This window comes from Drosophila bipectinata, chromosome XL, assembly GCF_030179905.1.
Source record: "Drosophila bipectinata strain 14024-0381.07 chromosome XL, DbipHiC1v2, whole genome shotgun sequence".
Taxonomy (NCBI): domain Eukaryota; kingdom Metazoa; phylum Arthropoda; class Insecta; order Diptera; family Drosophilidae; genus Drosophila; species Drosophila bipectinata.
Window position 1 is genome coordinate 12,175,320 of NC_091734.1, and position 22,310 is coordinate 12,197,629.

Genomic DNA, 22,310 nt, shown 5'->3' on the forward strand with positions numbered 1-22,310 from the left:
CCGTCTCTACATTTTCCAGGCATTGCGTTTTCCCCGTTATCTTGCCTGCTGTTCGCATTTTTACCTGTCGCTGTTGTACCTGTTGTTTTTGTACCATTTCCATAGAGGGGTTGCTTTTGGCTTGTTTGTTTGTCCCTCGAAAAAAAGCAAAAAAGGTAGAAACAAACACACTAATACCAACATACACACAGATACGGCAAATAGCCTGGCAAATAGTCTATGAACCAAGGCCCTAGGCCGGCTCTATGGGCCTGCACAGGCGACCAAATTGTCAAAGGCATTTTGTGGTAGGGCTTTAATTTTTTGTAGTTTGGAATGCGGGACTAGAAAATAAGGCAGTGGATTTTAAACATTATACATTATAAGATGTCTTTATCTAACCAGCTACTTTTTCTAAGCATTCTTACCTTTTTTACATTTAATTTTCTTAGTTTTGTATAATTTTAAAACTTATACATACATGAAAATGTAGTACCAGTTCAGTAGAAACATACAATATGTTCTTTCTAGAATCTTTAAGATTACATAGACTCTATAGACTCTATAATGTAGAGTAGAGTTCCTACAAACTTATGGAACTTTATTTCAATTTATTAATAAACGTTGAAAAATAATATACTTCTTTTGGAAAGCCAATAGATCCATTGTCAAAAGTTCTTATAAAATGGGATCTACCAAACTCATTTGTTATTTGAATTTAAAAAAATATAAATTTATATTTAAACAACATTAAAAAAATAGAAGAAAAGTGGCTTTAAAAGTGGGGGTATATAAGAGTTATAAGAGGTTTCATAGGCAAGACTTAAAAAATATTTTATGTTTCTAACAATTAGACACAAGTTTAATACATTTTAGATAAAAATATGCTTGGTTAGAGGTTAAAAATATAGAAAAAATACAAAAAGATGAAGAAAGTATAGATTATAATTGAATTTTTTTTAAAACACATGTATGATCATAACAGTTATGTACATCATGTTACAGGTTATATATAATAGCATAATATAATATATAATAGGTTATATATAATATCTAGCATATGATACTATATTATATATAAAAGATGGGTAATCATAGTCCTCTCAATGATATTAAAATTCAATAACCACCATGACCTTAAACCGACTCTTGTCTTGAAACCCTGGCTCTTCATGGCTCCTTCCAGCCATTGATGCTTTTGTCGCCTGTGGCTGATACATCTTGGAACGGCTTACCACTAGCATGGGGCATTCAAGGGGCACGTATCACCCACACTAGCCAACAAAATAAATGTGTGTACGATCGCGATATGTGACTAAAAAAAAAGGCTACCACCTTCGCCTTGAAGTCGCTCTCTTATTGCCGTTTTCGGGTTTCGTTATTTTTTTTTTTATTTTTTTGTGTGTTACGGTTATCTGCACGCAGCGGAAGGAAGGTGTGTTTACGTTTCCAGGTGAGCATACAGGTACGATTGTATCTCTGTCTGTGTGTGTTTTAGGGTTGGTGTGTCAAGGTCATCGATGGCATTCTCCGGGCAACCTTTTGTCCATTTCTTGCCAACCTACACATGACCCGACAAAGCCACCGACAGTCGCTCGAGTCGATTGAGTTTCAGATACAAAAGAACAGAAATCGGTACAGATTCGATATATATATATATACGACACACAGACATATATATATTTGTATAGAGAGTGGGGTATACCATATGGTTGTTCCTGTTGTGTTTTGTGATTCGTGCTTCGTGTTATTTGTTGCCCGCTGGCTTGACATCATTTCTGTCATGTTTCGTGTTGTAGTTGGCTTTTTATTTGGTCGCTTGTCGGTTGTTAGTTGGCCACAGTAAATATTGGCTAAGACAGTCGCCTCTGCCCCCAACATGAGGGGCTCATGGGAAATGTACACAGTAGTGATACTTTTAGAAATGGGATATGATATGATATTCTTTGGGGAGAGATTTGTAGAGTGGGATAGATTATAGATATTAACAATTATTCCTTAAAAAAATATACATTTCGTTGAGAATTATTCAACATTTTTTGAATTTTTTTTTAAATATTTATCAAAAATAAATGTATGTTTTAGTTTTAGGTTTATTTCTTAGATAACACAAGATTGTTGCATTTTTTTAAATTTCCTACTCACTCAGATTAAAACAATTACTGATTAAATTTTATATCAAAATGTGTATTTTGTTTGATTTTTTTTATTAAATTTTTGGAAGAAAAGTTCCCCAAACCTACAAAGTTTGTTGCAAAAATCGTGACTGTGATGGCATTTTTTGAAAACTTTTAATACGCACGTTTTAAGGCTAGAAAAAAATTACTGATAAATGTTATAAGTATTGTGTCATTTTATTTTATATAAACATATTTGATTTTGGGTTTTATAAGATGGAGGGGAAACGTGACAGAAACTTGCCAAGATAATACTAAAAAGTGAGCCAAACAAACCAAGTTAATACGGAAAGGTGATCCAAATTATAGGGACTTCTTATTCGAAGGTGACTCAAGCTGATTTTAAGAAAAGGATAACCTAAACCAAACAAAAAAAGTAACAAAAGGTGGCCGAAAATATAGGAATTAATACCAAAAATGTGACCAAAACTAAGTAAAAGCAAAGGATGTGAGTTAGCCACAAGTTAGCCATACCCAAACTATAATACTAAAAGTAACTAAACCCTTTAGAATATAATAAATGCCAAAAGGTGACCCAAACTAAAAATATACTGAGAAACAAAAATACTAAAAATTTACCAAAATCGTAAAAAATGTATACGGAGAGGTATTAGAGAGATATAACAATGATTTATACAGAGGAAGAGATATAATAAGTAAGATAGAAGTACTATGCAGTGACCCAGTCGAAATAAAAGAAAATGGTGACCCAAACCTACAATTTTTACAGAATAAGGTGACCCCAATCTTACTAAGATCATACTAAAAGGTGACCCAAACCAATAAATAATGCTAAAGGTGACTCAGACGCTAAGGTATAAAGGACCCAATCCATTAGAACCTAATACTAAAAGGTGATCCGACAAAGAAAAAGACAAATGATCACCACTACCATGAAGATAATACTTCAAAGTATGCATGACCCAAACCTTAAAAAGATAATGCCAAAAGGTGACTCAAACAAAGTACCAAAAAATACTAAAAGGTGACCTTAGCCATAGGAAGTTATTACTAAAAGGAGACAAAATCAAAAATAATAGTATTAAAAGGTGACCCAAACCAAATAAAATAAATACCAAAAGGTGACCCCAACACACAAGCTCCTATAGCTAAAGCCAATCTCATAATCATAAGATGAAAGCTAACCCCTAGCAGTCTCCACTGTACTTCTTGGCCCGCCCATGCCGCCCCCTTTCGACTTTTGGCTTGCATGTCACTTGGCCATGTCGAACTCTTCCTCTTGACCAGTCTTGGTTCTGACTGGGCATTGGCGTTTAGAAATTGGTTATGGGGCCATTTGCGTACAAAAAATGAAAAGAAAGACTGGCTGACTGGCCGAGTGACGGACTCAGAAGGCCCATGCCAAAAGCGTTAAAAGGAGAAATCGAAGCGACTGGGCCGAAAGGCTGATGGTGGCAGTACTATGCTATATTGGCCATATACCAACCAACCAGCTAACCAACCTACCTACCTTACCTACCTATATAGTGTATACGATGGAGCAGAACGATAAATGTTTGGTTCGAAGCGACACTCCAAAGCAAAGAGCCAAGATGATGGCGTCATTAACTTGGCCGAAAGCTTACCGGCTGACACACTTTTTGGCTCAAACCACTTGCTCTTGATGTTGCTGGTGATGATTGTTGTGCGGTTCGATTTTTATGGGTTAAACCATCAGATTGCACCTGCTGGCTCAGAAATTGCAGCCAAACGAAAATATTTGGAATATTTCAATATTTCACAAATGTGTAAACACTGTTTTTGGGGAATTGTTTTTAGAAATAAATATTTGTTGGAAAAATAAGCTTTGGATTGGTATTGGTGTTTTGTAGGGGTTATGGATCTCTATATAAATCATTCAATAGTTTTTCTGGAAATAAAATAAAGATTTGGTTATTTTTGAAAAGTTTTAGAAATTTTGATTTGAAAATGGGACTAATATTTTTATACACCTAATGGTTAAAAGATGTTATTCACATTTTCTTTGTTTTTAATTTAAAAATCAAAATAATCTTGAAACTAATGAGGTTAGCGGACAAACGGACTTGCGGACACACGGACAAAAAAATTAATTCCTAAAAGCTTCTCAAACATTAAGAAGAATATTAAAAGACCTTAGATATGTATTATTCTTATCGATAGAATATAAAATTACCTAAAAATGTAGAATTTTAAAATATTTCTTTTAAAGCTCGCGGACAGACGGACACACGGACACACTAAACTCTTTAATTCAACTTGTTTATAAAAAAATAAGACTGAGCAGTAACTTGTCATAAAGTGAGAATACTGACCTTACTAAATGAAAATAAATTAAATCACATATAAAGATAACTTGTTAAAATAAATCTAATAAAATTGGCGGACAGACGGACACACGGACACACTCATCTCATTAAATAAACTTGAAAAAAATCAAATGTCTGAAGAGTAACTCCCTTTATAGCTTAAACAATTACCTATACCCTCCGATAGAGTATAAAAAATTAATTGAAAAATTTGTATAGCTGCGCCCAAAGGTCATTGCTCTCTAGAGACGGAGACAGACAGCAGACTCTACAACTTTCGTTTGAAGAAAACCTTTCCAATTGCAATCCATCTTTAATCTGGCTGGGGGATCTGCCGCCTTGGAGCTGGAGCTTGACCCACTGCATTGGCTAGAAAGTGAAACATGGATTACCTGTTCGGCTGTTGGGGTGGTGGCCGGCCACTGGCCAGGTGTATATAGAAAGAGAGGGGAACAGGAAAAGCGACAGAGATAGAGACAGAAACAGGCAGATAGGCAGACCGGCAGACAGGCAGACAGGAGGGGAATCTACTACAATTTTCTATTTTCAAGTATCGAATGCGTTTGGTGTCGCCGTTGCAAATGTTGCCCAACAACTTTCTATGAAAAAATTCACTTTTTCCTCCAAAGACCATCAAGCACACACACACACACACACTGTAGCATTTCTGGGGGTCCACAGAGAAGCCGGCTTCTTTTTTTTTATTTTATTTATTTATCGTTTTTTTTTTTTAAGTTAGTTTTTGTTGGGCTTTTAGCAAATCGAACTGGAAACAGATTAACACGTTGCCTGAAACAAAAGGGAAACTTTAAGTCTTTTTCGGTGAAAGAAAACCAGTTTTTTGTACAAAAAAACTTACTAAAAAAAACAAACTCTTAGCTATAAAAAAAAACAAAGTCTATCCATATGGAAGTCATCGGAAAAATAAGAAGAAACAAAAACACACAACTCTCTGGGAGAAATTGAATCATCTTTTCGAAAGGAAGGGGTTGCCAAAGAAAAACACTTGTTCTTTTCTTTTTTTTTTTTTTAACATCCGATCCCATACGAATCGTATCAAAATAAATCCATCCGGAATGTAAACACCTTTCGATGGGGACTTTGATTTCAAGTTTAATTAAAACAAAGGCCCAGTCAGAGCCCTCTAAGAAAACAATTCAGTGGCCAAGAATTCGCTTGCCAATCGATGGGGAATGAAGTGTCGCCTTTACAGGTTCTTCTGCGCCACAAATGAGGTGATTCTACCAAGAATTTGAGGGTTTTGCTGTTTTTCGGAAATAAACAAACAAATGAGGCAGTTTTGAGGAAGGGTTAGTTGTGGGAAAGGTATGACTTAGCTGAGGTAGCTTGGGGTTTGTATTCTGAGCTCAGTAGCAGGTTGTTGAGGAAATAATAATACTTCTATAAAGGTTCTATAGCCACTATAATTAGTTAGTGCTATGGAAATTTTTTTAATATTTTTTTTAAAGCCAAATAGAGTCTCTGAAGTCTAAAAAAGAACTTAGCTCATTAAAGGAATGGTACTCGAATGGTACTAGAATGGTGTTCAATAAATTCTTTAAAAACCATTAACAATTAATTATCTAACATAAGAAATTAGCTTATGAAAAAAAATATAAACTTAAGTGCCATATTTAAAAACCTGCATATGTATACATTTTTTACAATTTTTCAAAGCCAAATAGAAACTCTGAAAATAGAAAAAGTACTTACCTTTTACCTTCATAAACCTAGACAAGTAGTCAAGTGAATTCTTTACAAAATCGGTAAGAATTAATAAGTTAAAATATAAAACATTAGCCTACCAAATAAAAAATCAACTTTAAAACAAATGTACAACTATGTATCTCTAAGATGTTCATCTTCTTTTAGTCTTTAATCAAAATAATAAATCAAAAGCTTATCACAAGAGCCCATAGAAGAGTTATACCATCCATACCCACAAAAATCAGCAAAAAATCATATAATTATATATTATTTTTTTATAAGAAAAAAAAATATCTATAGATGTATGGGGACTGAAAGACTGGGAAAAAGTTGAAAGAGAAGCGAAAAAAAAATCTATAAATGAATTGACAAATCAAATGCAAGCAGGTCGCCAGCGACTCGCAAGCTGCTATTACATGACGCGAAATCCGAGTTATGCTATAATTCTGCATTGTTTGGGGCCTATGATGAAAGCGGCAAAGGCAAGGGGGTCTGCGAATAGGCGGGGTCTTGCGAAGTGAGGGAACACCGGTTTCTTTTCTTCTCTAGCTATGTTTTTTTTTTTGCCCGGTTGTGTTTAGTTTTTCGAACGATTCGCATATTTCCCATAAACCTAATTAAATGCGTTTGTTCGTTCGTTTACGCAACGATTTGTGTGTCGGGATTGCGTGCCATAACGACATCCATATAAACAGATGTCTGGGCCTATATCCCCTACCCAGAGTAGTGTGTTTTTATATGCATCTGGGTCGGGCGGGTCACCGCCCAAAATGCAACATGTTGTTTGTTGTCTAGGGGGTGGCGGTGGTGCCCAGAAGATGATGTGGGACAGCTGCACATGCGGAAGCAGTAGCATCTAGAGTGCACTTAAAAAAATGTTATATAGAATAGTTCTGGAGAAAACAAATAATAGCTTTGGGCGTAGGATCGGTAAGATCTTCAAAGAAGTCAAGGGGTTTATTATACTGGGGGTTTTAAGATGGGAACTAAAAGAAAGAAATAAAAGAAAAAAATATTTTTCAAAAACTCAGGGCGTAGTCGAACCTTGTGCACCTTGTAAATCCAGGTTGTAGCTTAGTACATATCTACATATATCATATATCTAAATAAATATCTAGTAATACTCTAAGAAGCGTAATCGAACTCTTTGCATTTAAGGAAGTATCTAAGGCTTTTTTTTTAAAGTTAGAACATAAAAGGAGGGCAATAAAAAACCTTTAAAATATATTCTTTAAAAAAGAAAAACCCTTAAGAATTCTTTAAGCATTTTCCAAGCTATTTTTAAAGGTAAAAGATATAGTTAAAATACTATAATCCCAATTATTTTCATACGCATGTAGGTCTATTCTTAAATCTACCTATTAAATATTAAAAAAATTACTTTAAAAAACCTTAAGATAGAAAGAAAGAGTATGTTTTAGCTTCCTAGAAACCCAAGCAGACAGAAGAACTATCTCCATAGACCCTCAAAAATAAACCCGATCAGAAATATATATAATTTATAGTGTCAGGGATGTCGACGTCACTTCGTGACACACTTTTCGGCTTACAAGGAAGTAAATATGTTAAGAGATTTCTATTTTTTTTTTTCTGAATGCACTCTAATACAAGGTGCTAGTCACGCCCCCATTTGTTGAGGGCGGCGCCCTGTAATGCGACAGCAAACAAAACCGCATGACAAGAAAATAACAAAAAAAAAAAAAATGGAAAAACAAGAAAGACATTTCATTGCTGCGGTTTTTCAAGAGGGGGACCCAACTTCATTTCAACCAAATCGACACCCTAGGTCCCCCCCTCCCACTCCATGTTGAGAGCCGAAAACACCCACACAGAACCACATATGACGCAGAGCATAAATTATTTTAAATTAGTTTTAATTGGCAATGTCTTTTTCTTTTTTTTTCGCTTCGCCTTAACATTTAATAATTTAATTTCCTGGAATGGGAAAGGGGTTTTCCTTCTGGCACTTGGGTGATTTTTGAAGAAATCTATACTAACTGATATAGAGAGTGGAAGCTGAGGAATTATCGGAGCCAGTGGGAAAATTATACAAGATTCCGATTCACCGATTTCGATGATGTCATTAATTATGTGCCATGATAACGAAACGAGAAGAAAAATACAAAATAAGCGCGCTGCTCGGCATGGTAATGAGATAATTTCAATTAACGTTCCATTCTTGAGGCACTTACAGTGCGTTTCGTCACTGGAAAATTATACTGCGACTGCGGAGTATGGGGTATGGGGTATGGGGAGAAATTAAAAACTGTTGAGTAGTTAATAATGGGCTGGGTCTGGCGAGTGGAAGCTGGGAAAATGGTTAAATGATTGTGATGGATGGCTGTGTTTATTTCTTAATTATTGTGTTAAAAATTTTAACTTCAAATAAGTTGTGGGCATTTATGTTTTGTTTAAAGGATGAAAGAGATGTCTTCAATCTTCAAGAGATTTGTTTTTTGTGTCTTTAAGGGTTATAACCATGTCCGTTTGTCCGCATGTCCGAGAAATGGCTCATTAACTCACTACTTTTATATTTTTAAAGGTAAAGAATGGCACAAATTAAATTTTAACTACAATATAAACATTAAGAATAACCAGAATAAAAAATAAACGTTTTTAAGACTATAATTATTATGATTTTATCTATGGTTATCTATTATCTATCTCTTATTATCCATCTATCTATTATTATACTACTATTATATGATTTACATGATTTATGAAACCTTAAAATTTAATGGTTATTAAAATATAAAAATAAGCTTTCTATAAAAATCAACTACCTCTATTCAGAGTTCAGAGGTAGTTCCTTGTTAATAGAAAGCTTTATACCAAACCTTACTGCTTGACCTAGAAAACTCAGAGACTTATAGTTCTGAAACGCACTGTATCTCAGCAGTGATCACGACGAGAAGAGGTTGAAGTGGAATTGGAAATCTGTCGGTTGGTTGTATCTTATCTTCGAACCCTGACGGTCATATACGAATGTACACAAGTACATACTATATATACATATATACGGATTTGTATAAAATACCAATGGAATAAAAAAAAAAGAGAGATAATAAAAAACCACAAATTGCTCGAATACTTGCCAAGATTTTCATATCAAAGTTATAAAACACTTGTTTTCCACGTTTTCCAAAGTGATTACTTTTTTTTTTTTTTGCATTTTCCATATACTATCCATTGACCATCCAAACCGAAAAAACCTCAAAGCCCAACAGCCCCTCAAACCCCCCCGCGCCAACACCTGTTGCCATGTGCAGAAAGAAAAACCGCTGACACAGTGCATTGAACTCGAGAACTCAAAAAGCGAGAAATTCTTATGCAAAAAAATATATAAAAAAAAAAAGAAATGTTAAAAAAAAGAGAGCGTGCAAAAAATGAGAAAAATTTATAATAAAGAAACAAACGACCCAAGCGAGCATTTAAAAAAAAAAAACTGAAAAATTAACGCAAACTTGCTGAGCAACGACTTGGATATATATAGTATTTTTTTATATTTTTAGTTTTTTTTCCTTCCACCCAGCTCTTTCTATTCATGCTGAGGCGGTCTCTTTCTAGCACTAGCATCGACGTCATCGCTTCACTTAGTCTTGCATCTTGTAGTTATTATTGTAATGTTGTTGTTGTTGTTGTTGTTGTTGTTGTCTTCGCAATTACTTACAATATTTATGTTAAATGGGCAGACGGCGCCGGACTTGAAAAATACGACTCATATGTATGTGAAATAATTCGAGGCTTAAATAGAAGAAAATGCGGAATAAAAAATAAATAAGAGACGCACTCAACGAGTCGGTGGGCCAACTGCCCAGACACGAAGTCGCACTTTAAATGCACTGAACAAAAATATGAGGTTTTAATAAGGCAGAAGTTTAGTCATAGTATAGGCATATCTGATAATAGACTAAAAGAAAGAAAGCCGAAAGTAATATTTTTATTATTAATTTATTCGTATAATGCTAATCTAAAGTGAAGCTTGCCTGATAACATAGAATTTTGGGCTTTTTATAGTATTTTTTTGGTGTTTAATTGCTTTATTTGAACTTAAATACTCTAAAAAATAACAATTAAACAACTAAAAGAGTGATTTTGGAGATTATAGATATATTTAGGGTTATAAGCATACTTTTTAGCTTGTTATTGAGCCTATTGTGATTATAGATCTGTATTATTTTAAAGCTAACCATGTAATTTATAGAGTTTCTTAACAGAAGAAATATAAAACCGATTTACGAAGTGATTAAATTTTTAAAAAATAACAAATATACAAAGAAGGATTTCAGAGCTTATAGACAGCTTTAAGGTTATAGGCATCATAAGCTTATTATTGAGCCTATTGTGATTAAAGAACCTATTGTGATTACTATTATAAAGTTAAAAACGCAATTTTTAGAGTTTCTCAAAAAAAGATTTTGGGTATTTGAAGAAGTTCTCACATTATTAATACTTCAAAGAATTAAGATTAAAGAAAAACTTTAATTATAAATATATATATTTATAGAACATTTTTAAATTAATTAATGATTGAAAAAACTGATGAAATTAATAGCTTTTTTCAAAATGAAATGGATTTGATACAGATTTTGGTTAAAAGATACAACTTGGAAGATTAATAAGGCCAACAATGGCCATTAAATTAATATACCATACTAACTTTACAACTTCATAAGTAATTATATATAATAGAATCTAATAGTATGTATATCTAACTAAGAAGTACTCGATACTTACTTAAAAGCTTACTATAGCTAGATACTTATTTAAAACTTCTGTAAAATTTTATACTAATAATAATACATTATTATTGAGAAAACTTATGATTACAACATTTTTAAATAACTAAGTTTCCTCAATAATTATATAGTATTATTAGTATAAAATGTTGTAGTATTTTCAAACCAAAAATAATCATTTTTTTTGGTCTTTAATGAAAAGGAAAGAAACAAGAGTCTTGAAATAAATTTTAATTATTTTGTCAATATTTGTTCACCCACTCGGTGCCGCTGCCGCTGCCTCTTCCGCCCACGTGTCACGCACTCACCTCCAGCAAGTACAACTTCAAATTAAAACCGTTTCTTCTGCATGCCGTCTCTTCACATTGTTATCTCATCGCGTGGCCAGGAGAAAGGAGAAAGGAGGAGGCGGAAGACAGTAGAAGAAAGCACGAAGAGGAGTGAAACGAACTTTGAGAACTTTGAAGAACGCAAAGTAGAAAATAAATTATAAAAAAAAAAAACTTGGATTGAATCATAATAGAGAAGCGAGAGCGAGAAGGTAGATCGTTCAACTTGGCTTAACAATTCCCATTGCCGGCTTTGTTGCTGTTTTTTTTTTTGCATTTTTTCCATAGAACTTTTAGCCACTATTGTATCTCATTTATTATTATTTTTTTTGTTCGCTTTATCCACTATCCACTTAGCCGGCAGGTAAATTCTGAAGCTAACAATTTTCGCATTAGAAACGGTTTTAAAGTCCAAAGTTGCAATTGCGATTGCGATGCCGATGCAGATACAGATGCAGATGCATAAATATAAATCTCGTGGCTGCCGGTTGCAGGTAGCAACTTACTAATTAATTTGCAACACGCATGCGCCACATTTTCCAGGCTGGGCCTAATTACATAGCATTTACATGGTATTATTATGGTATTTTAACGGAAGCTCAAGCTTTCTCAAGCCATATAAATAGTTAAGAACTTAAGATAGTTATTAAAAAAAATTAGGAATATATTTTTTTAAATTATAGTCTTTCATTAAATTAAAATATAAATAGATTTAAACCAAAAGCCTATAAGATTTGGTATTTTTACATGCTTTTTTACATGTGTGTAAAATAGGAAGCCTATAAGCAGGCAATGGTTTTTTTAAAAGGGTAGTTGCTTCCGCTTAACGTTAGATGGCGCCACAACTTAGACTATGGAATATGTTTGTTCTTTTAAACTTAATGTCTTAGTGAGCTTAAATTAATTATTTAAATTTGATTTTTTTTGCAGAAACTGAAGGAGAACTCACTCGCTTAATAAAAACACTTCCCTGGGGCCCACTCTACTGTGTCCTGCAGCAGGACGATCAAACTTTCACTGCCTATTGCAGCGAAGAAATATCGGTGAGTATTATAGTAAGTCTATAATCTAAATACATATAATTAAACACTTGAAAAAAATATTTATTCAAAAACTAATACCTACACACACTGGCTTGTAAGCTAACTGTAAACCTGTAAACTGTAAACATATCAAGTTCATTGGCTTTGTATTCGCCGTCTCTGTACATTTTATCCCTGTCTCTTTCTCTCTCTCACCATTGCACACTATTGCTAACAAAATATGGATGTACGATAAAAAAATAAATACTTTATATATTAAATTATATAAAAACTACGCTACTAACCTGTAGATTTTTCCGGCAACGCCTAAAAAAGAGGTGGGTAGTTAGATATAATCTTAAAAATAAATTTTATTAATTTAAATTTAAAATATTAAAATAAAATCATAGATAAATAAATAAAGAAAATCTAAATTATATTCCCATTTTAATAAATAATTTTGATGAAACCCTACCTATAGCTGGGTGATGTGTGCTATGAGGACATTCCAAGGATACGCCTGGACCGTGTCCGACGTCCTGCCAAGGCCCTTTGGGATGGACCACCCACTCTGGCGGAGGAGAACGAGGACTCGGATTCCTGTATCGGAAGCGGAAGTGGCGGCATGAGCGGAATCAACGACATCGTTCTTAACACAACGCTGTATAATGAATTAGGTGAGTTTTATTAAAAATAATACATACCATATAAGGGTTTTATGAGGATCTGTGGGGTTATCATAGATTAGGTTTTAAGGAAAAGGGTTTGAAGGTTCGAATCCTAACTTAGGATCCAGATCTATGGTATAGGATCCAGAAACTTGGTAGAGAAGTTTATGAAGAAATTGTATACTTGCAACAAAGTAGTATATTTTTGATGTGTGGAAGGTGGGTTTTACTTATATCCAAAGTCTAGATAGAGGATTAAGTCTTCCTCTATAAGATCTATAAAGAAATAGATCTTATTTAAAAAATAATCAATACTTAATACAATAAAATACTATTATACTAAAGTATAAAATTATAGTGTAAAAGTATGCAATACAAAAAGAAAGGATAAAATTAGTATATGGTATATATTTTCAAAAGAATATAAAGTCAAAACATGAGCTTAACCATTTTTATAAATCGGGAAAAGCTATTATTTCAAAGACTCTCTTTTCTATTTTAAAAGATATATAGAGATCTCTTCAAAGAGTTGCATTGTACATAGATATATGTACATATGTAGATATAAATTATAATATACCTAGATTATACAAAGATACCTTTTATAGTAGAAGGGTTAAAACCTATGCGTAAAACCTCCTAAACCTCATAAAGAACCTGTTACAAATCAAGGGGAAGTAAGTAGTATCTATTTGATACAAAATATTGTATATCCCCTAGGTGGGTGTTGTGTAACACCAATACCCGATCGCCCAATGGTGGTGGTCAAGCGGCGCTTTAATTGCATTTGACCGGCAAGCTAGCTCATCGGTGCTCATCAGTAATTGCATTTTTTTTCTATATTTTTTTTTAGGTGTTTCTGTTTTTATTTCTTTTTGTTGTAACACTTTTCGATCGTATCTAAACTCTATAGTGTGTGTATGTGTGTGTGTATCAGTTTCTGGCCAAGAGAGTAGTCAGGAAATTTGTTTGTACCGCCATCGTCACGCATGCCGGAGCATTAGGCACAATGGGCGGTGGGATGGTGGGATGGTGGGGTGGAGTGTTGGGTGGGTGGTTTTTGGAGCCATGTGGAGCCATGTGGAAGGTGCCGTCGTCCAGCCCACACAATCGTCAAAAGCGAGATCGTTTCCTGCCAAGTGTCGGCTTATTGTGTTCGAAACTGCATTAGATAACCTTCAAGACCTACAACTATAAGCTTTGGGCTTTTTTCTAAGCAGTTCTTGCAGACCATACACTGAGAAAAATTAGAGAGAAGTACATAAAGTAAATACTAAAATAATTAGAATAAGAATTATTCTATAATTTTTATAATTTTTAAATCTACCTAAAGAGAAAGTCTCTTTAACTTGTTGTCCTAGTCCTTAAAAATTTCTCTTAGTGTGCAGTTGCATGTTTTCTTCGCCTCTTTTCTTTTCTTCTCTGTTTGTTTCACTTGCCCAAGCGTTCCATCAATGAAGCCCCCAGCTGGAGAGAGAGACCAAGAGAGTTGCATCGAGAGAGAGTGTGTGGGGTGGGGGGGAGGCCCAAAAGACAGTGGGGCGGAAGAGAGAGAGGATGGGAGTGAGAGAACGGACACAGCTGACGAGTGACCTTTCCACGCTCGTTTCCGTTTCGTTCCGTCTCACGCCGTTGTTGTCTCTGCTCTTGACTCTTTTTCTTTTTTCTGTTTTTTCTTGGCTCTGATGTTGTTGTTGTTGTTGGTAGTGTTTCCCAGTGTTTCGACCAGTTGTTTGCTGGCTGGCGTTTCTCAGGCGTTTCTGTCGCGTTTTCTACCGCTCAGTCGACTTTAAGCTTCCGGCGCAGGCGGTTCAAATCGCTACCGTTCGTGCGGTTCGTTCGTTGGTTTTTTTTTGTTGAAATTCTTTGTTTTTAAGTTTTCACAGCTGAGTGACTGGCCTGGCTAATAAAAACAACAACAAAAAATATTCATACTTGAGTTTATAAAAACAGTTTTCTTTTTTTTTTGTTGAATAATTTTTGTTTAGTGAGGTGTGTGTTTGGAAAATGGCTGAAAAACATACCAAAAACTATGCGGAACGTGTGTTTTAATGTGTGCGTTTGCGTGTGCGTTGCGAATTCGAAAATGTTCTAAAAATAAATGCAAACAAAAACAAACAGAATGTGAAAATCTCCTAGTTAAAAAAAAAAATATGTACAAATTTCAAAAAAAAAAAAAATGGGCAACTACAAAGGCAAACATGCGAGTGCAAATTCTTCCCCCCCCCCAAACACACCCCCCAAGTATTTGTATTTCGGTTGTAACCCCCACGCCCTCGCATTCTGACATGGCTCACCATCTGGCTATAAATTTAGCAAAAAAAAAAATATATATATTTATATATATTTAAAAAAAAAACTATAGAATGACCAGAATTTCACATTTCCTTAGTCTGCGACTTGGTAGCGTTTTTGGGCGCGTTTCATGGGCGGCCAAAACAAAAAAAGCCACCAAATTAAGTCCCAAAAAGAAAGGAAAACAAAAGGCCCAGACACAAGAATGAAAATGTTAACTAAATTAGGGAAATGAGCGCTTGACACCATTTAAAGGGACACCGGAAAGTCGCGGTGTTTTTGTCGCCATTTTACTGTTAAACCGTTTACGGCCATAATCGTATCCGGATTAGCCACCAACATTTTTCGGTCTTGAAGAATTTGGGACATTTGGGAGGGGAGAGAGAGGTGAGGGAGAGGAAGAGGAAGAGCTCGAGGAGGTGGTAGGGTTGTGGGTGGTGGTTGGGGAATCGTGTATTGTTGGGGAGCTTCTGGCAAGTGTTATTTGTTGTTTGTATAGTTGTTAGTTGTTATTGCTGCAATCACAAGCCGCTGACACACATATCAGCAGGTTTCAATTTGTTGTATTTTATACACTAAAAAAAATAATAGTAGTTTTTAATGGTAGTCTTTAACTAGGAAAGAAATAGGTTAAATAATAGGGGAAAGTTTAAAAAAAAGATAGATTTTTGGTTAAAACAAAATAAATAATTTATTCTGGTAGATAAATGTAATGTTTTTGGTATTTCTGGTATTGTTTTAAAAAATTTTTGTAATTCAATTATTTTATAAAATGATTTATTTTTAAAAAGCCATACCAAGAATCTTACAATATTTTCAATAAAAAGGAAGTAAATATATCTGTCTCTTAAAAAAAGAATATTTATTTATTTAAAAAATGAAAAGTTAAAGATTATTCATGTTTTTCTGTCTAAGAAAGTATTAAATATTTTCTTATTACAAATATGGTATGGTATTTTATGGTATTATTTATCTAAAATGTTATACAATAAATTATAGATTATATAAAGTGAGCATGGGGTTAAAATATCATTAAATTTTTTAGATTTTTATTAAAATAAGTGTATAGGGAGTAAGGTTCTATAGCAAAAATACTTTAAAAGTAAAAATAATAGGGAAAAAATTCTAAAATTCACTACAAACTTAAAAAGTAAACAAAATCAACAAAGATTTTATTATATTGAAATTTTTAGAAACATTTTCAATCTCAAAAAGTCACCCACACTTTTTCCCAGTGCGCCTTGCGTTCCATCAAATTTTCGAGGCCCATGCAAATCACACAAAAGTGTCAAGCCCGGCTTATAGAGACAGTAACAACAACAACAACCTAAACAAGTTGTAGACAGTTGCAGCTGCAACATCGAGTAACGGCTTAACAACGGAAATCGGTATCGAAAAGGAAAGAAAAGAAAAGCGAGCGAAAAGCTAAAAGCTGAAAAGCGAAAAGAAAAATCCAACGCCAATTGACACCAATTAAATAATTTGATGCACATGACCCACATTTTATTTATACATATATATATATATATATATCGTGTATATGTATATTGTTTATATGTCTATATAGACTGGGGATTATGCTGCGAAACCTCAAGAACAGATGCAATTGCAACTGCAACTGAGAACTGCAACAAGAGTTGATGAAAATATATGTTTGTTTTTTTAAAAATAGCCAACCATCGAGCATTTCAATTCATCTAGCCCTGACTGATATATAGTTGCCATCTCTTGCCCCCTTGGGTAGTGCCATCTCTATCGTTTTGTGGCAATAGCTTTTGATTTGAGACAATTGTGGGCTGTCGACAAAATTCCACAACTTGCTAAAAATTCATCAACTGCTGAGGTTAACAGCTTGTCAATAATATGCCTGATGGGTTTGGGAAAATGTCTCTGGGGTTTTCTTTGTCAGATTTAAGATTTCGGATTTAATTGAGGTTTTAAAGAATAGGCTGTGAAGTGTTTTAATTATGAGAAATCATTGTAGTTTAGAGTCTGGGTTTGGGTATTTTGATGATTAAAGAGAAGAGTCTTAAGAGTTTTAAGAAGTAGAGTCTACTAGAGTTAGTAAACAGTACTAGAGTTAGTTACATCCTAGTTAGTAGCATACTAGTTCTACCAAAGTTGCTCAATTGTTTGCTTGTAAATCGCTTTATAGGTTTTAAATTATATTCCTTAACCTGGTTACCCCCTGGAACAAGTACACACATATCACACTGTCCGTCTGTCCGCTAAATTTGGATTCTATTTGAGTCCTAACTATCCCACCTCTAGTTATATCATCCTAGTCTTATTAAAGATGCTTCCTTTTAGCTAAATAATATCTTAAAAAATCTTTAATTATATTCCTCGATCAGGACATATTTTTGGAATATGTCACACTGTCCGTGTGTCCGCCAAAGCATAGACTTTCTGTTACCTCCAGTTATATCGTCGTAGTCTTACGAAAGTTTATGACTTTTAGCTAAATAATATTCTTATAAAAACATTTAATTATATTCCCTAATCAGGACCTCTTTTTGGACATGTAACACTGTCCATGTGTCCGCGGACACTTCGACTTTCTTTAGTACAACCTACGATTATACCTCTTCTTGAATAAAATTATCAATCTCTTCAACTTCAATGAAATCCCCTAAAATATTCCAAGTCCCCATCCCTTCCTTTCTAGCTAGCCCTGTCCGCCTGTCCGTTTGTCCGCCAAAACCCAAACTTCCCCTCTCTTGAAGAGTACTTATGGTTATATCATCCTTGGCTTATTTTAGTTGATCACTTCGAGTCACTGCGATTTCCCAGCAGTCGATCAAATTTGTGGTAATCATCTTTTGTTCGAAACTGGTGTGTAATTGTTTCTGATCTTCATTTATTTTTTGTTTTTTTTTGTTTTTTTTTTTACAATTTAATTTTTTGTTTTGTTTTGAGTTGCCCTTCTCTTTGCTTTGTTGTCTGTCAGCTGTGTTTAATTTTTTTTGTTGTATTTTTCATTACAACGCTTCCTTTTTAGTGTTTTTTTGTGTTGGGGGTTGTGTGAGTTTGTGGAGTTCAGGGAGACAAAGCTTTTGTATTTTTTGCATTGGTTCAGTAACGATTGTCACTTTGGCGGAGAGCTTTTTGAGTTATTGTTGTATCCGAAAGTGTATGTATCTGTATCTGCCATCCGTATCTGTAGTCTGGCTTGGGGCCTAACCCTCGAGATGCTCGCATATTGTATCTCATTGTTGCGGGTGAAATTTTGCCAGACAATGCACAGTCCCCCTTCCATTTTTTGCTCTTTTTAGCTTTTTTTTACCTGGCTGTTGTTAATTATATGCACAAATAGTTAAAGTCAAATTAAAATGCATTGCAATGGGTGGCGGACGCTTGGCAGTTGTTTTTTTTTAGTTCCAGGCTTTGGCTCGGCTCTGGTGACTGGCGGAATGCGCTGCAATTAATGAACAAAGCGAGGAAATGAGGCATTACAAAATGTTCATCAGTTAGAATTTGTTTTTCTTACCAGGGACTGAGAGGTTTCAAATTGGGGGACTTCTTCAATTCGAATCCAAAGCTGAGTTTAGTCATTAATTACTGATTAATCGGTTGGGTCTGTTTTTCTTCTTCTGTAAGGGTATAGTAGAGTGGTCTTGAATAAATGAGTAATATATGAATAATTTATGAGTAATATTCAAGTAATACTTTCTTTCGATTTTGGATTTTTTCAATGAAACATAAATGAACTTTATTGTATTATTCATAAAAAAGTGAATAATTCTGAATTTTATTTCAAACTTGTAGTTTTAACTTAAATAATGCTATAATTCTCATCTAGTTCTAGCATAGAAAATTAAAATAATAAAGCAGGAAGCTCTAATAGACTTTTTAAATTAATTCTTTTAATAAAATATAGCCATTTCTTGCAAGTAAATACTTCGAACATTTTTCACAATTTTTGAAACCCCATTACAGGGTATTTTAGGAACTTCTCCTCCCCAAAGCCCCTTCCTTTTCTTTGTTTTTGCATTTCCGTTACTTTGAAGTGGCTATATGTTGATTTTGAGGCTGCTGAAATTGAATAATTTGAGTCATAACCGCCACAAAAAGCAAAAAAAAAAAAACCAAATGCAATAGCAACAATTAGTGGCGCAGCTTAGTAATTCATATGTCATAAATCTATCTGTCATTCAGTCAGTCAGTCAGTCAGTCATTCAGTTTGTCAGTCCTTCACTTTATTCAGTTCGTTCATCCATTGCCTGGGCATTTTGCGTATCCATATGTATCCATAGCCATAGCCATAGCCATATCCATATCTGTATCTGTATCTTCCACTTGTCTGGTCGGGTCTGGTCTGGTCATGGCTTGCCACACATCTGAGAGATGTCGTCATCATCCTCATCACCATGCACAGATGTATAACAATCATCCGCTTTTCAATAGCCCACGGGACACGCCCCGATCTATATTATGGCATACTATATATATATATATGGGGGGGATATACCATGATTATATGGTGGCAATTGCCGCCAACAAAACATCAAATTAAGTCGATTGTATAATCAAGTGAAGGAGGCACCAACACTGCACCACTGGCTGCCTCTAATCGCTCTAGTAAATGAGTGATAAACCAGATGATGATGGATCATCATTCTCTGCAATTTTCTTTCTAAAATAGCTCCCAAAATTAACCCTAGCTTTGGCCACACAACAAGCGAGGGGTAATTATTGTTATTATTTGGGTTTAATTTTTTGTTTAGGTATATGAAAGGTTTTCTTGGAATTTGTAAGCTTAGAATTAGATAGATAAAGAGGTTCCTGAGAGGTACTTACTCTGAAGATAACCCAAGAGTTAGTTGATTTAATCTGTTGAAACGAATGGTCCTTTAATATTATAAACTTGTAATCCCTTTTGGGGTTTTTATTGGAATTTTCAAGCCTAGATTGAGAAAGATTATTATATGGAGGTTCCTAAGAGGTCCTAACTCTCATGATCCTCAAAACTTAATCCTGTTGTTAATGTCCATTAATATTATTAGCTTGTACTCTTTTTGGATATTTTTATTAGAATTTTTAGGCTGAAATAAGTACAGAAAGGAATACAAATTAAATAGAGGTTCCTGAGAGATCCTAACTCTGAAGATCCCTAGATATGTTTAATAAAATCAGCTGAAACCAAATCCCTTTCATTTTAATAAACTTGTCACCATTTTTTGGGCATATTTTTGAAATTATTTAGTTTAAATATTACATAGATTATTATATAGAGGTCCTAACTGTTAAGATCCCTAGATTTGTTTAATTAAATCTACTAAAACCAAAGCATTCCCAATATTATACATTTTAACCCCTTATTGGGGATTTCTTTGAGTTAATAAGGTTGAAATTACATAAATTTCTGAGATATAGAGGTTCCTGCGAGATCCCCTGATTTGTTTAATTAAATCTGCTGAAACCAAACACCCTCATTATTATAAACTTTTAACCCTGTTTTTATGGAATAATACTCTCTATTTGTTGTTACTAACCCGGAACGTAAACAAGAATCCCTAGTTGGCCCGGTCCAACTGATATTCTGTTTATATTTTGTGTTGTGGACGAGGCAGAATGAGAATTTGGTCGAATCGCTTGATTTGTTTACATCGGTCGAGAAATTTGTTTATTTCGCACCTTGAGATGCGTTTGAAATCATTTCCAAAAATACACCATCGCCAAGTTTTCCAAAGCTCTCAATTGCGATGATCATCTCTCTTTTTTTGGATTTTTTTTCCCAATTTTTTTTTCATTTAAACATTACGCTGTGTGATAAATTTAGCAAAAATAAAAAAAAGGAGAACACGGAGAAAATAATCGCATAAACAAGTAAACTAAAAACAGCCTCTACTGAACACCGAAGCGGCACCAAGTTCACACAGTTCTGCCATTAAAATAATATAAGGTCTCTGGAAAAAAAAAATAGATATACTTATAGAGAGTTCCCGCTCATTGTGGGGAAGGGCAAAAAAAAAAAAAAAACATTAAAACAGTTAAAATTGCTTTATGTATTTCAACATGGCCAACAATGTTGATGGGCCCACATTGGGGCGCTACTTGGAGAAAGAGAAAGATGCCCGGTCGCAGAGAGAGATGGGGATAAGCCCAGCCAAGACAATGAGGTTTGCGCTCCTCTTTTTTTTTTAGCTTTCTGCCGGGCAAATAATTTACATAATATGCAACACATGTTGACACGAATATATCGGGGAGGAGGTCTGGAAAAATGGGGGCTACTACGTCTATGGTACCATCGTGTGAAAATTGCGTCTTGTTTCAGTTTTTTTTTTTTTATTTTTTTGTGAAAGCCAAGTGGCAAGTCTGATGACAGGTTCTAACGGTTCTAATCCGAGTGGCAAGTAGTAGTCATCAGGGAAATGGGCGTTTGCGATTAGCAAGGGACTAGAAATTACAACCTTTTTTTTTTTTTTTTTTTTTTTTATCAATCAATCAATAGTTATATTTAAAATCTGTCCGAAGTTATGGACAATAATTAAATTGTATAATGGGACCTTAACTTAATGAAATATTGAGTAGTACAATGTTTGCTTATCCTAGGAAACTAATTTTAACAGTAGACCTTAGCGATAGAATTCAAGTTAATTATTGTCGGGCCCTTTAGTGGGCCTTGTTAGTTTTTCAACTGCAGCTCAGTCCCGTTCGCCCGAGTGTCAGAGGTCCAGTGGGTGGGTCCGTTTCAGCCTCCTTGTGGTGTAGCTGTTGTCCAGAAGATTGATGGCCTCAGGGTTAGGATGTCGGTCCAGCCTTACCACGTACCTATTGGCGAATCTCTGAACTTCTTCGCTCACATATGGGACTCTCAGTTGGGCGTGGATTGTCGCATTGTCGTGGAACGGATGAGCTCCAGTTAAAGTTCTTAGGGCCTTGTTTTGGGCGATCTGAATGATCCTTCGGTTGCTTTGACACGCCGTCCCCCATAGCTGGATACCATATGTCCAGATTGGCTTTACAATGGCCTTATATATAAGGAGCTTGATTCTTAGCTTCAGCCTGGACCTCCTTCCAATGAGCCAGTTGAGCTGACGCAGCTTGATCCGGATTTGCGTCCGTTTGCGCTGCAGGTGGGTTCTCCAGGTGAGCCTTCTATC

The 22,310-nt window shown here is 34.7% G+C and overlaps 1 protein-coding gene across 5 annotated transcripts in view; it reads left to right on the top strand.

Moving 5' to 3' along the window:
- raskol (Ras GTPase-activating protein raskol) overlaps positions 1–22,310 on the top strand; it is a 55,037-nt gene that overhangs the window by 3,178 nt on the left and 29,549 nt on the right. For 2 of the 5 annotated variants that reach the window (XM_043210095.2, XM_043210097.2), the window contains exons 2-4: positions 12,150–12,262; positions 12,553–12,579; positions 12,723–12,918. In XM_043210095.2, the coding sequence (XP_043066030.1) occupies positions 12,150–12,262; positions 12,553–12,579; positions 12,723–12,918 (336 nt within the window). Of the gene's footprint in view, positions 1–12,149; positions 12,263–12,552; positions 12,580–12,722; positions 12,919–14,693; positions 14,743–22,310 lie in introns of those variants that run through there. The other 3 variants (XM_043210096.2, XM_043210098.2, XM_070276777.1) reach the window with 2 other exon arrangements.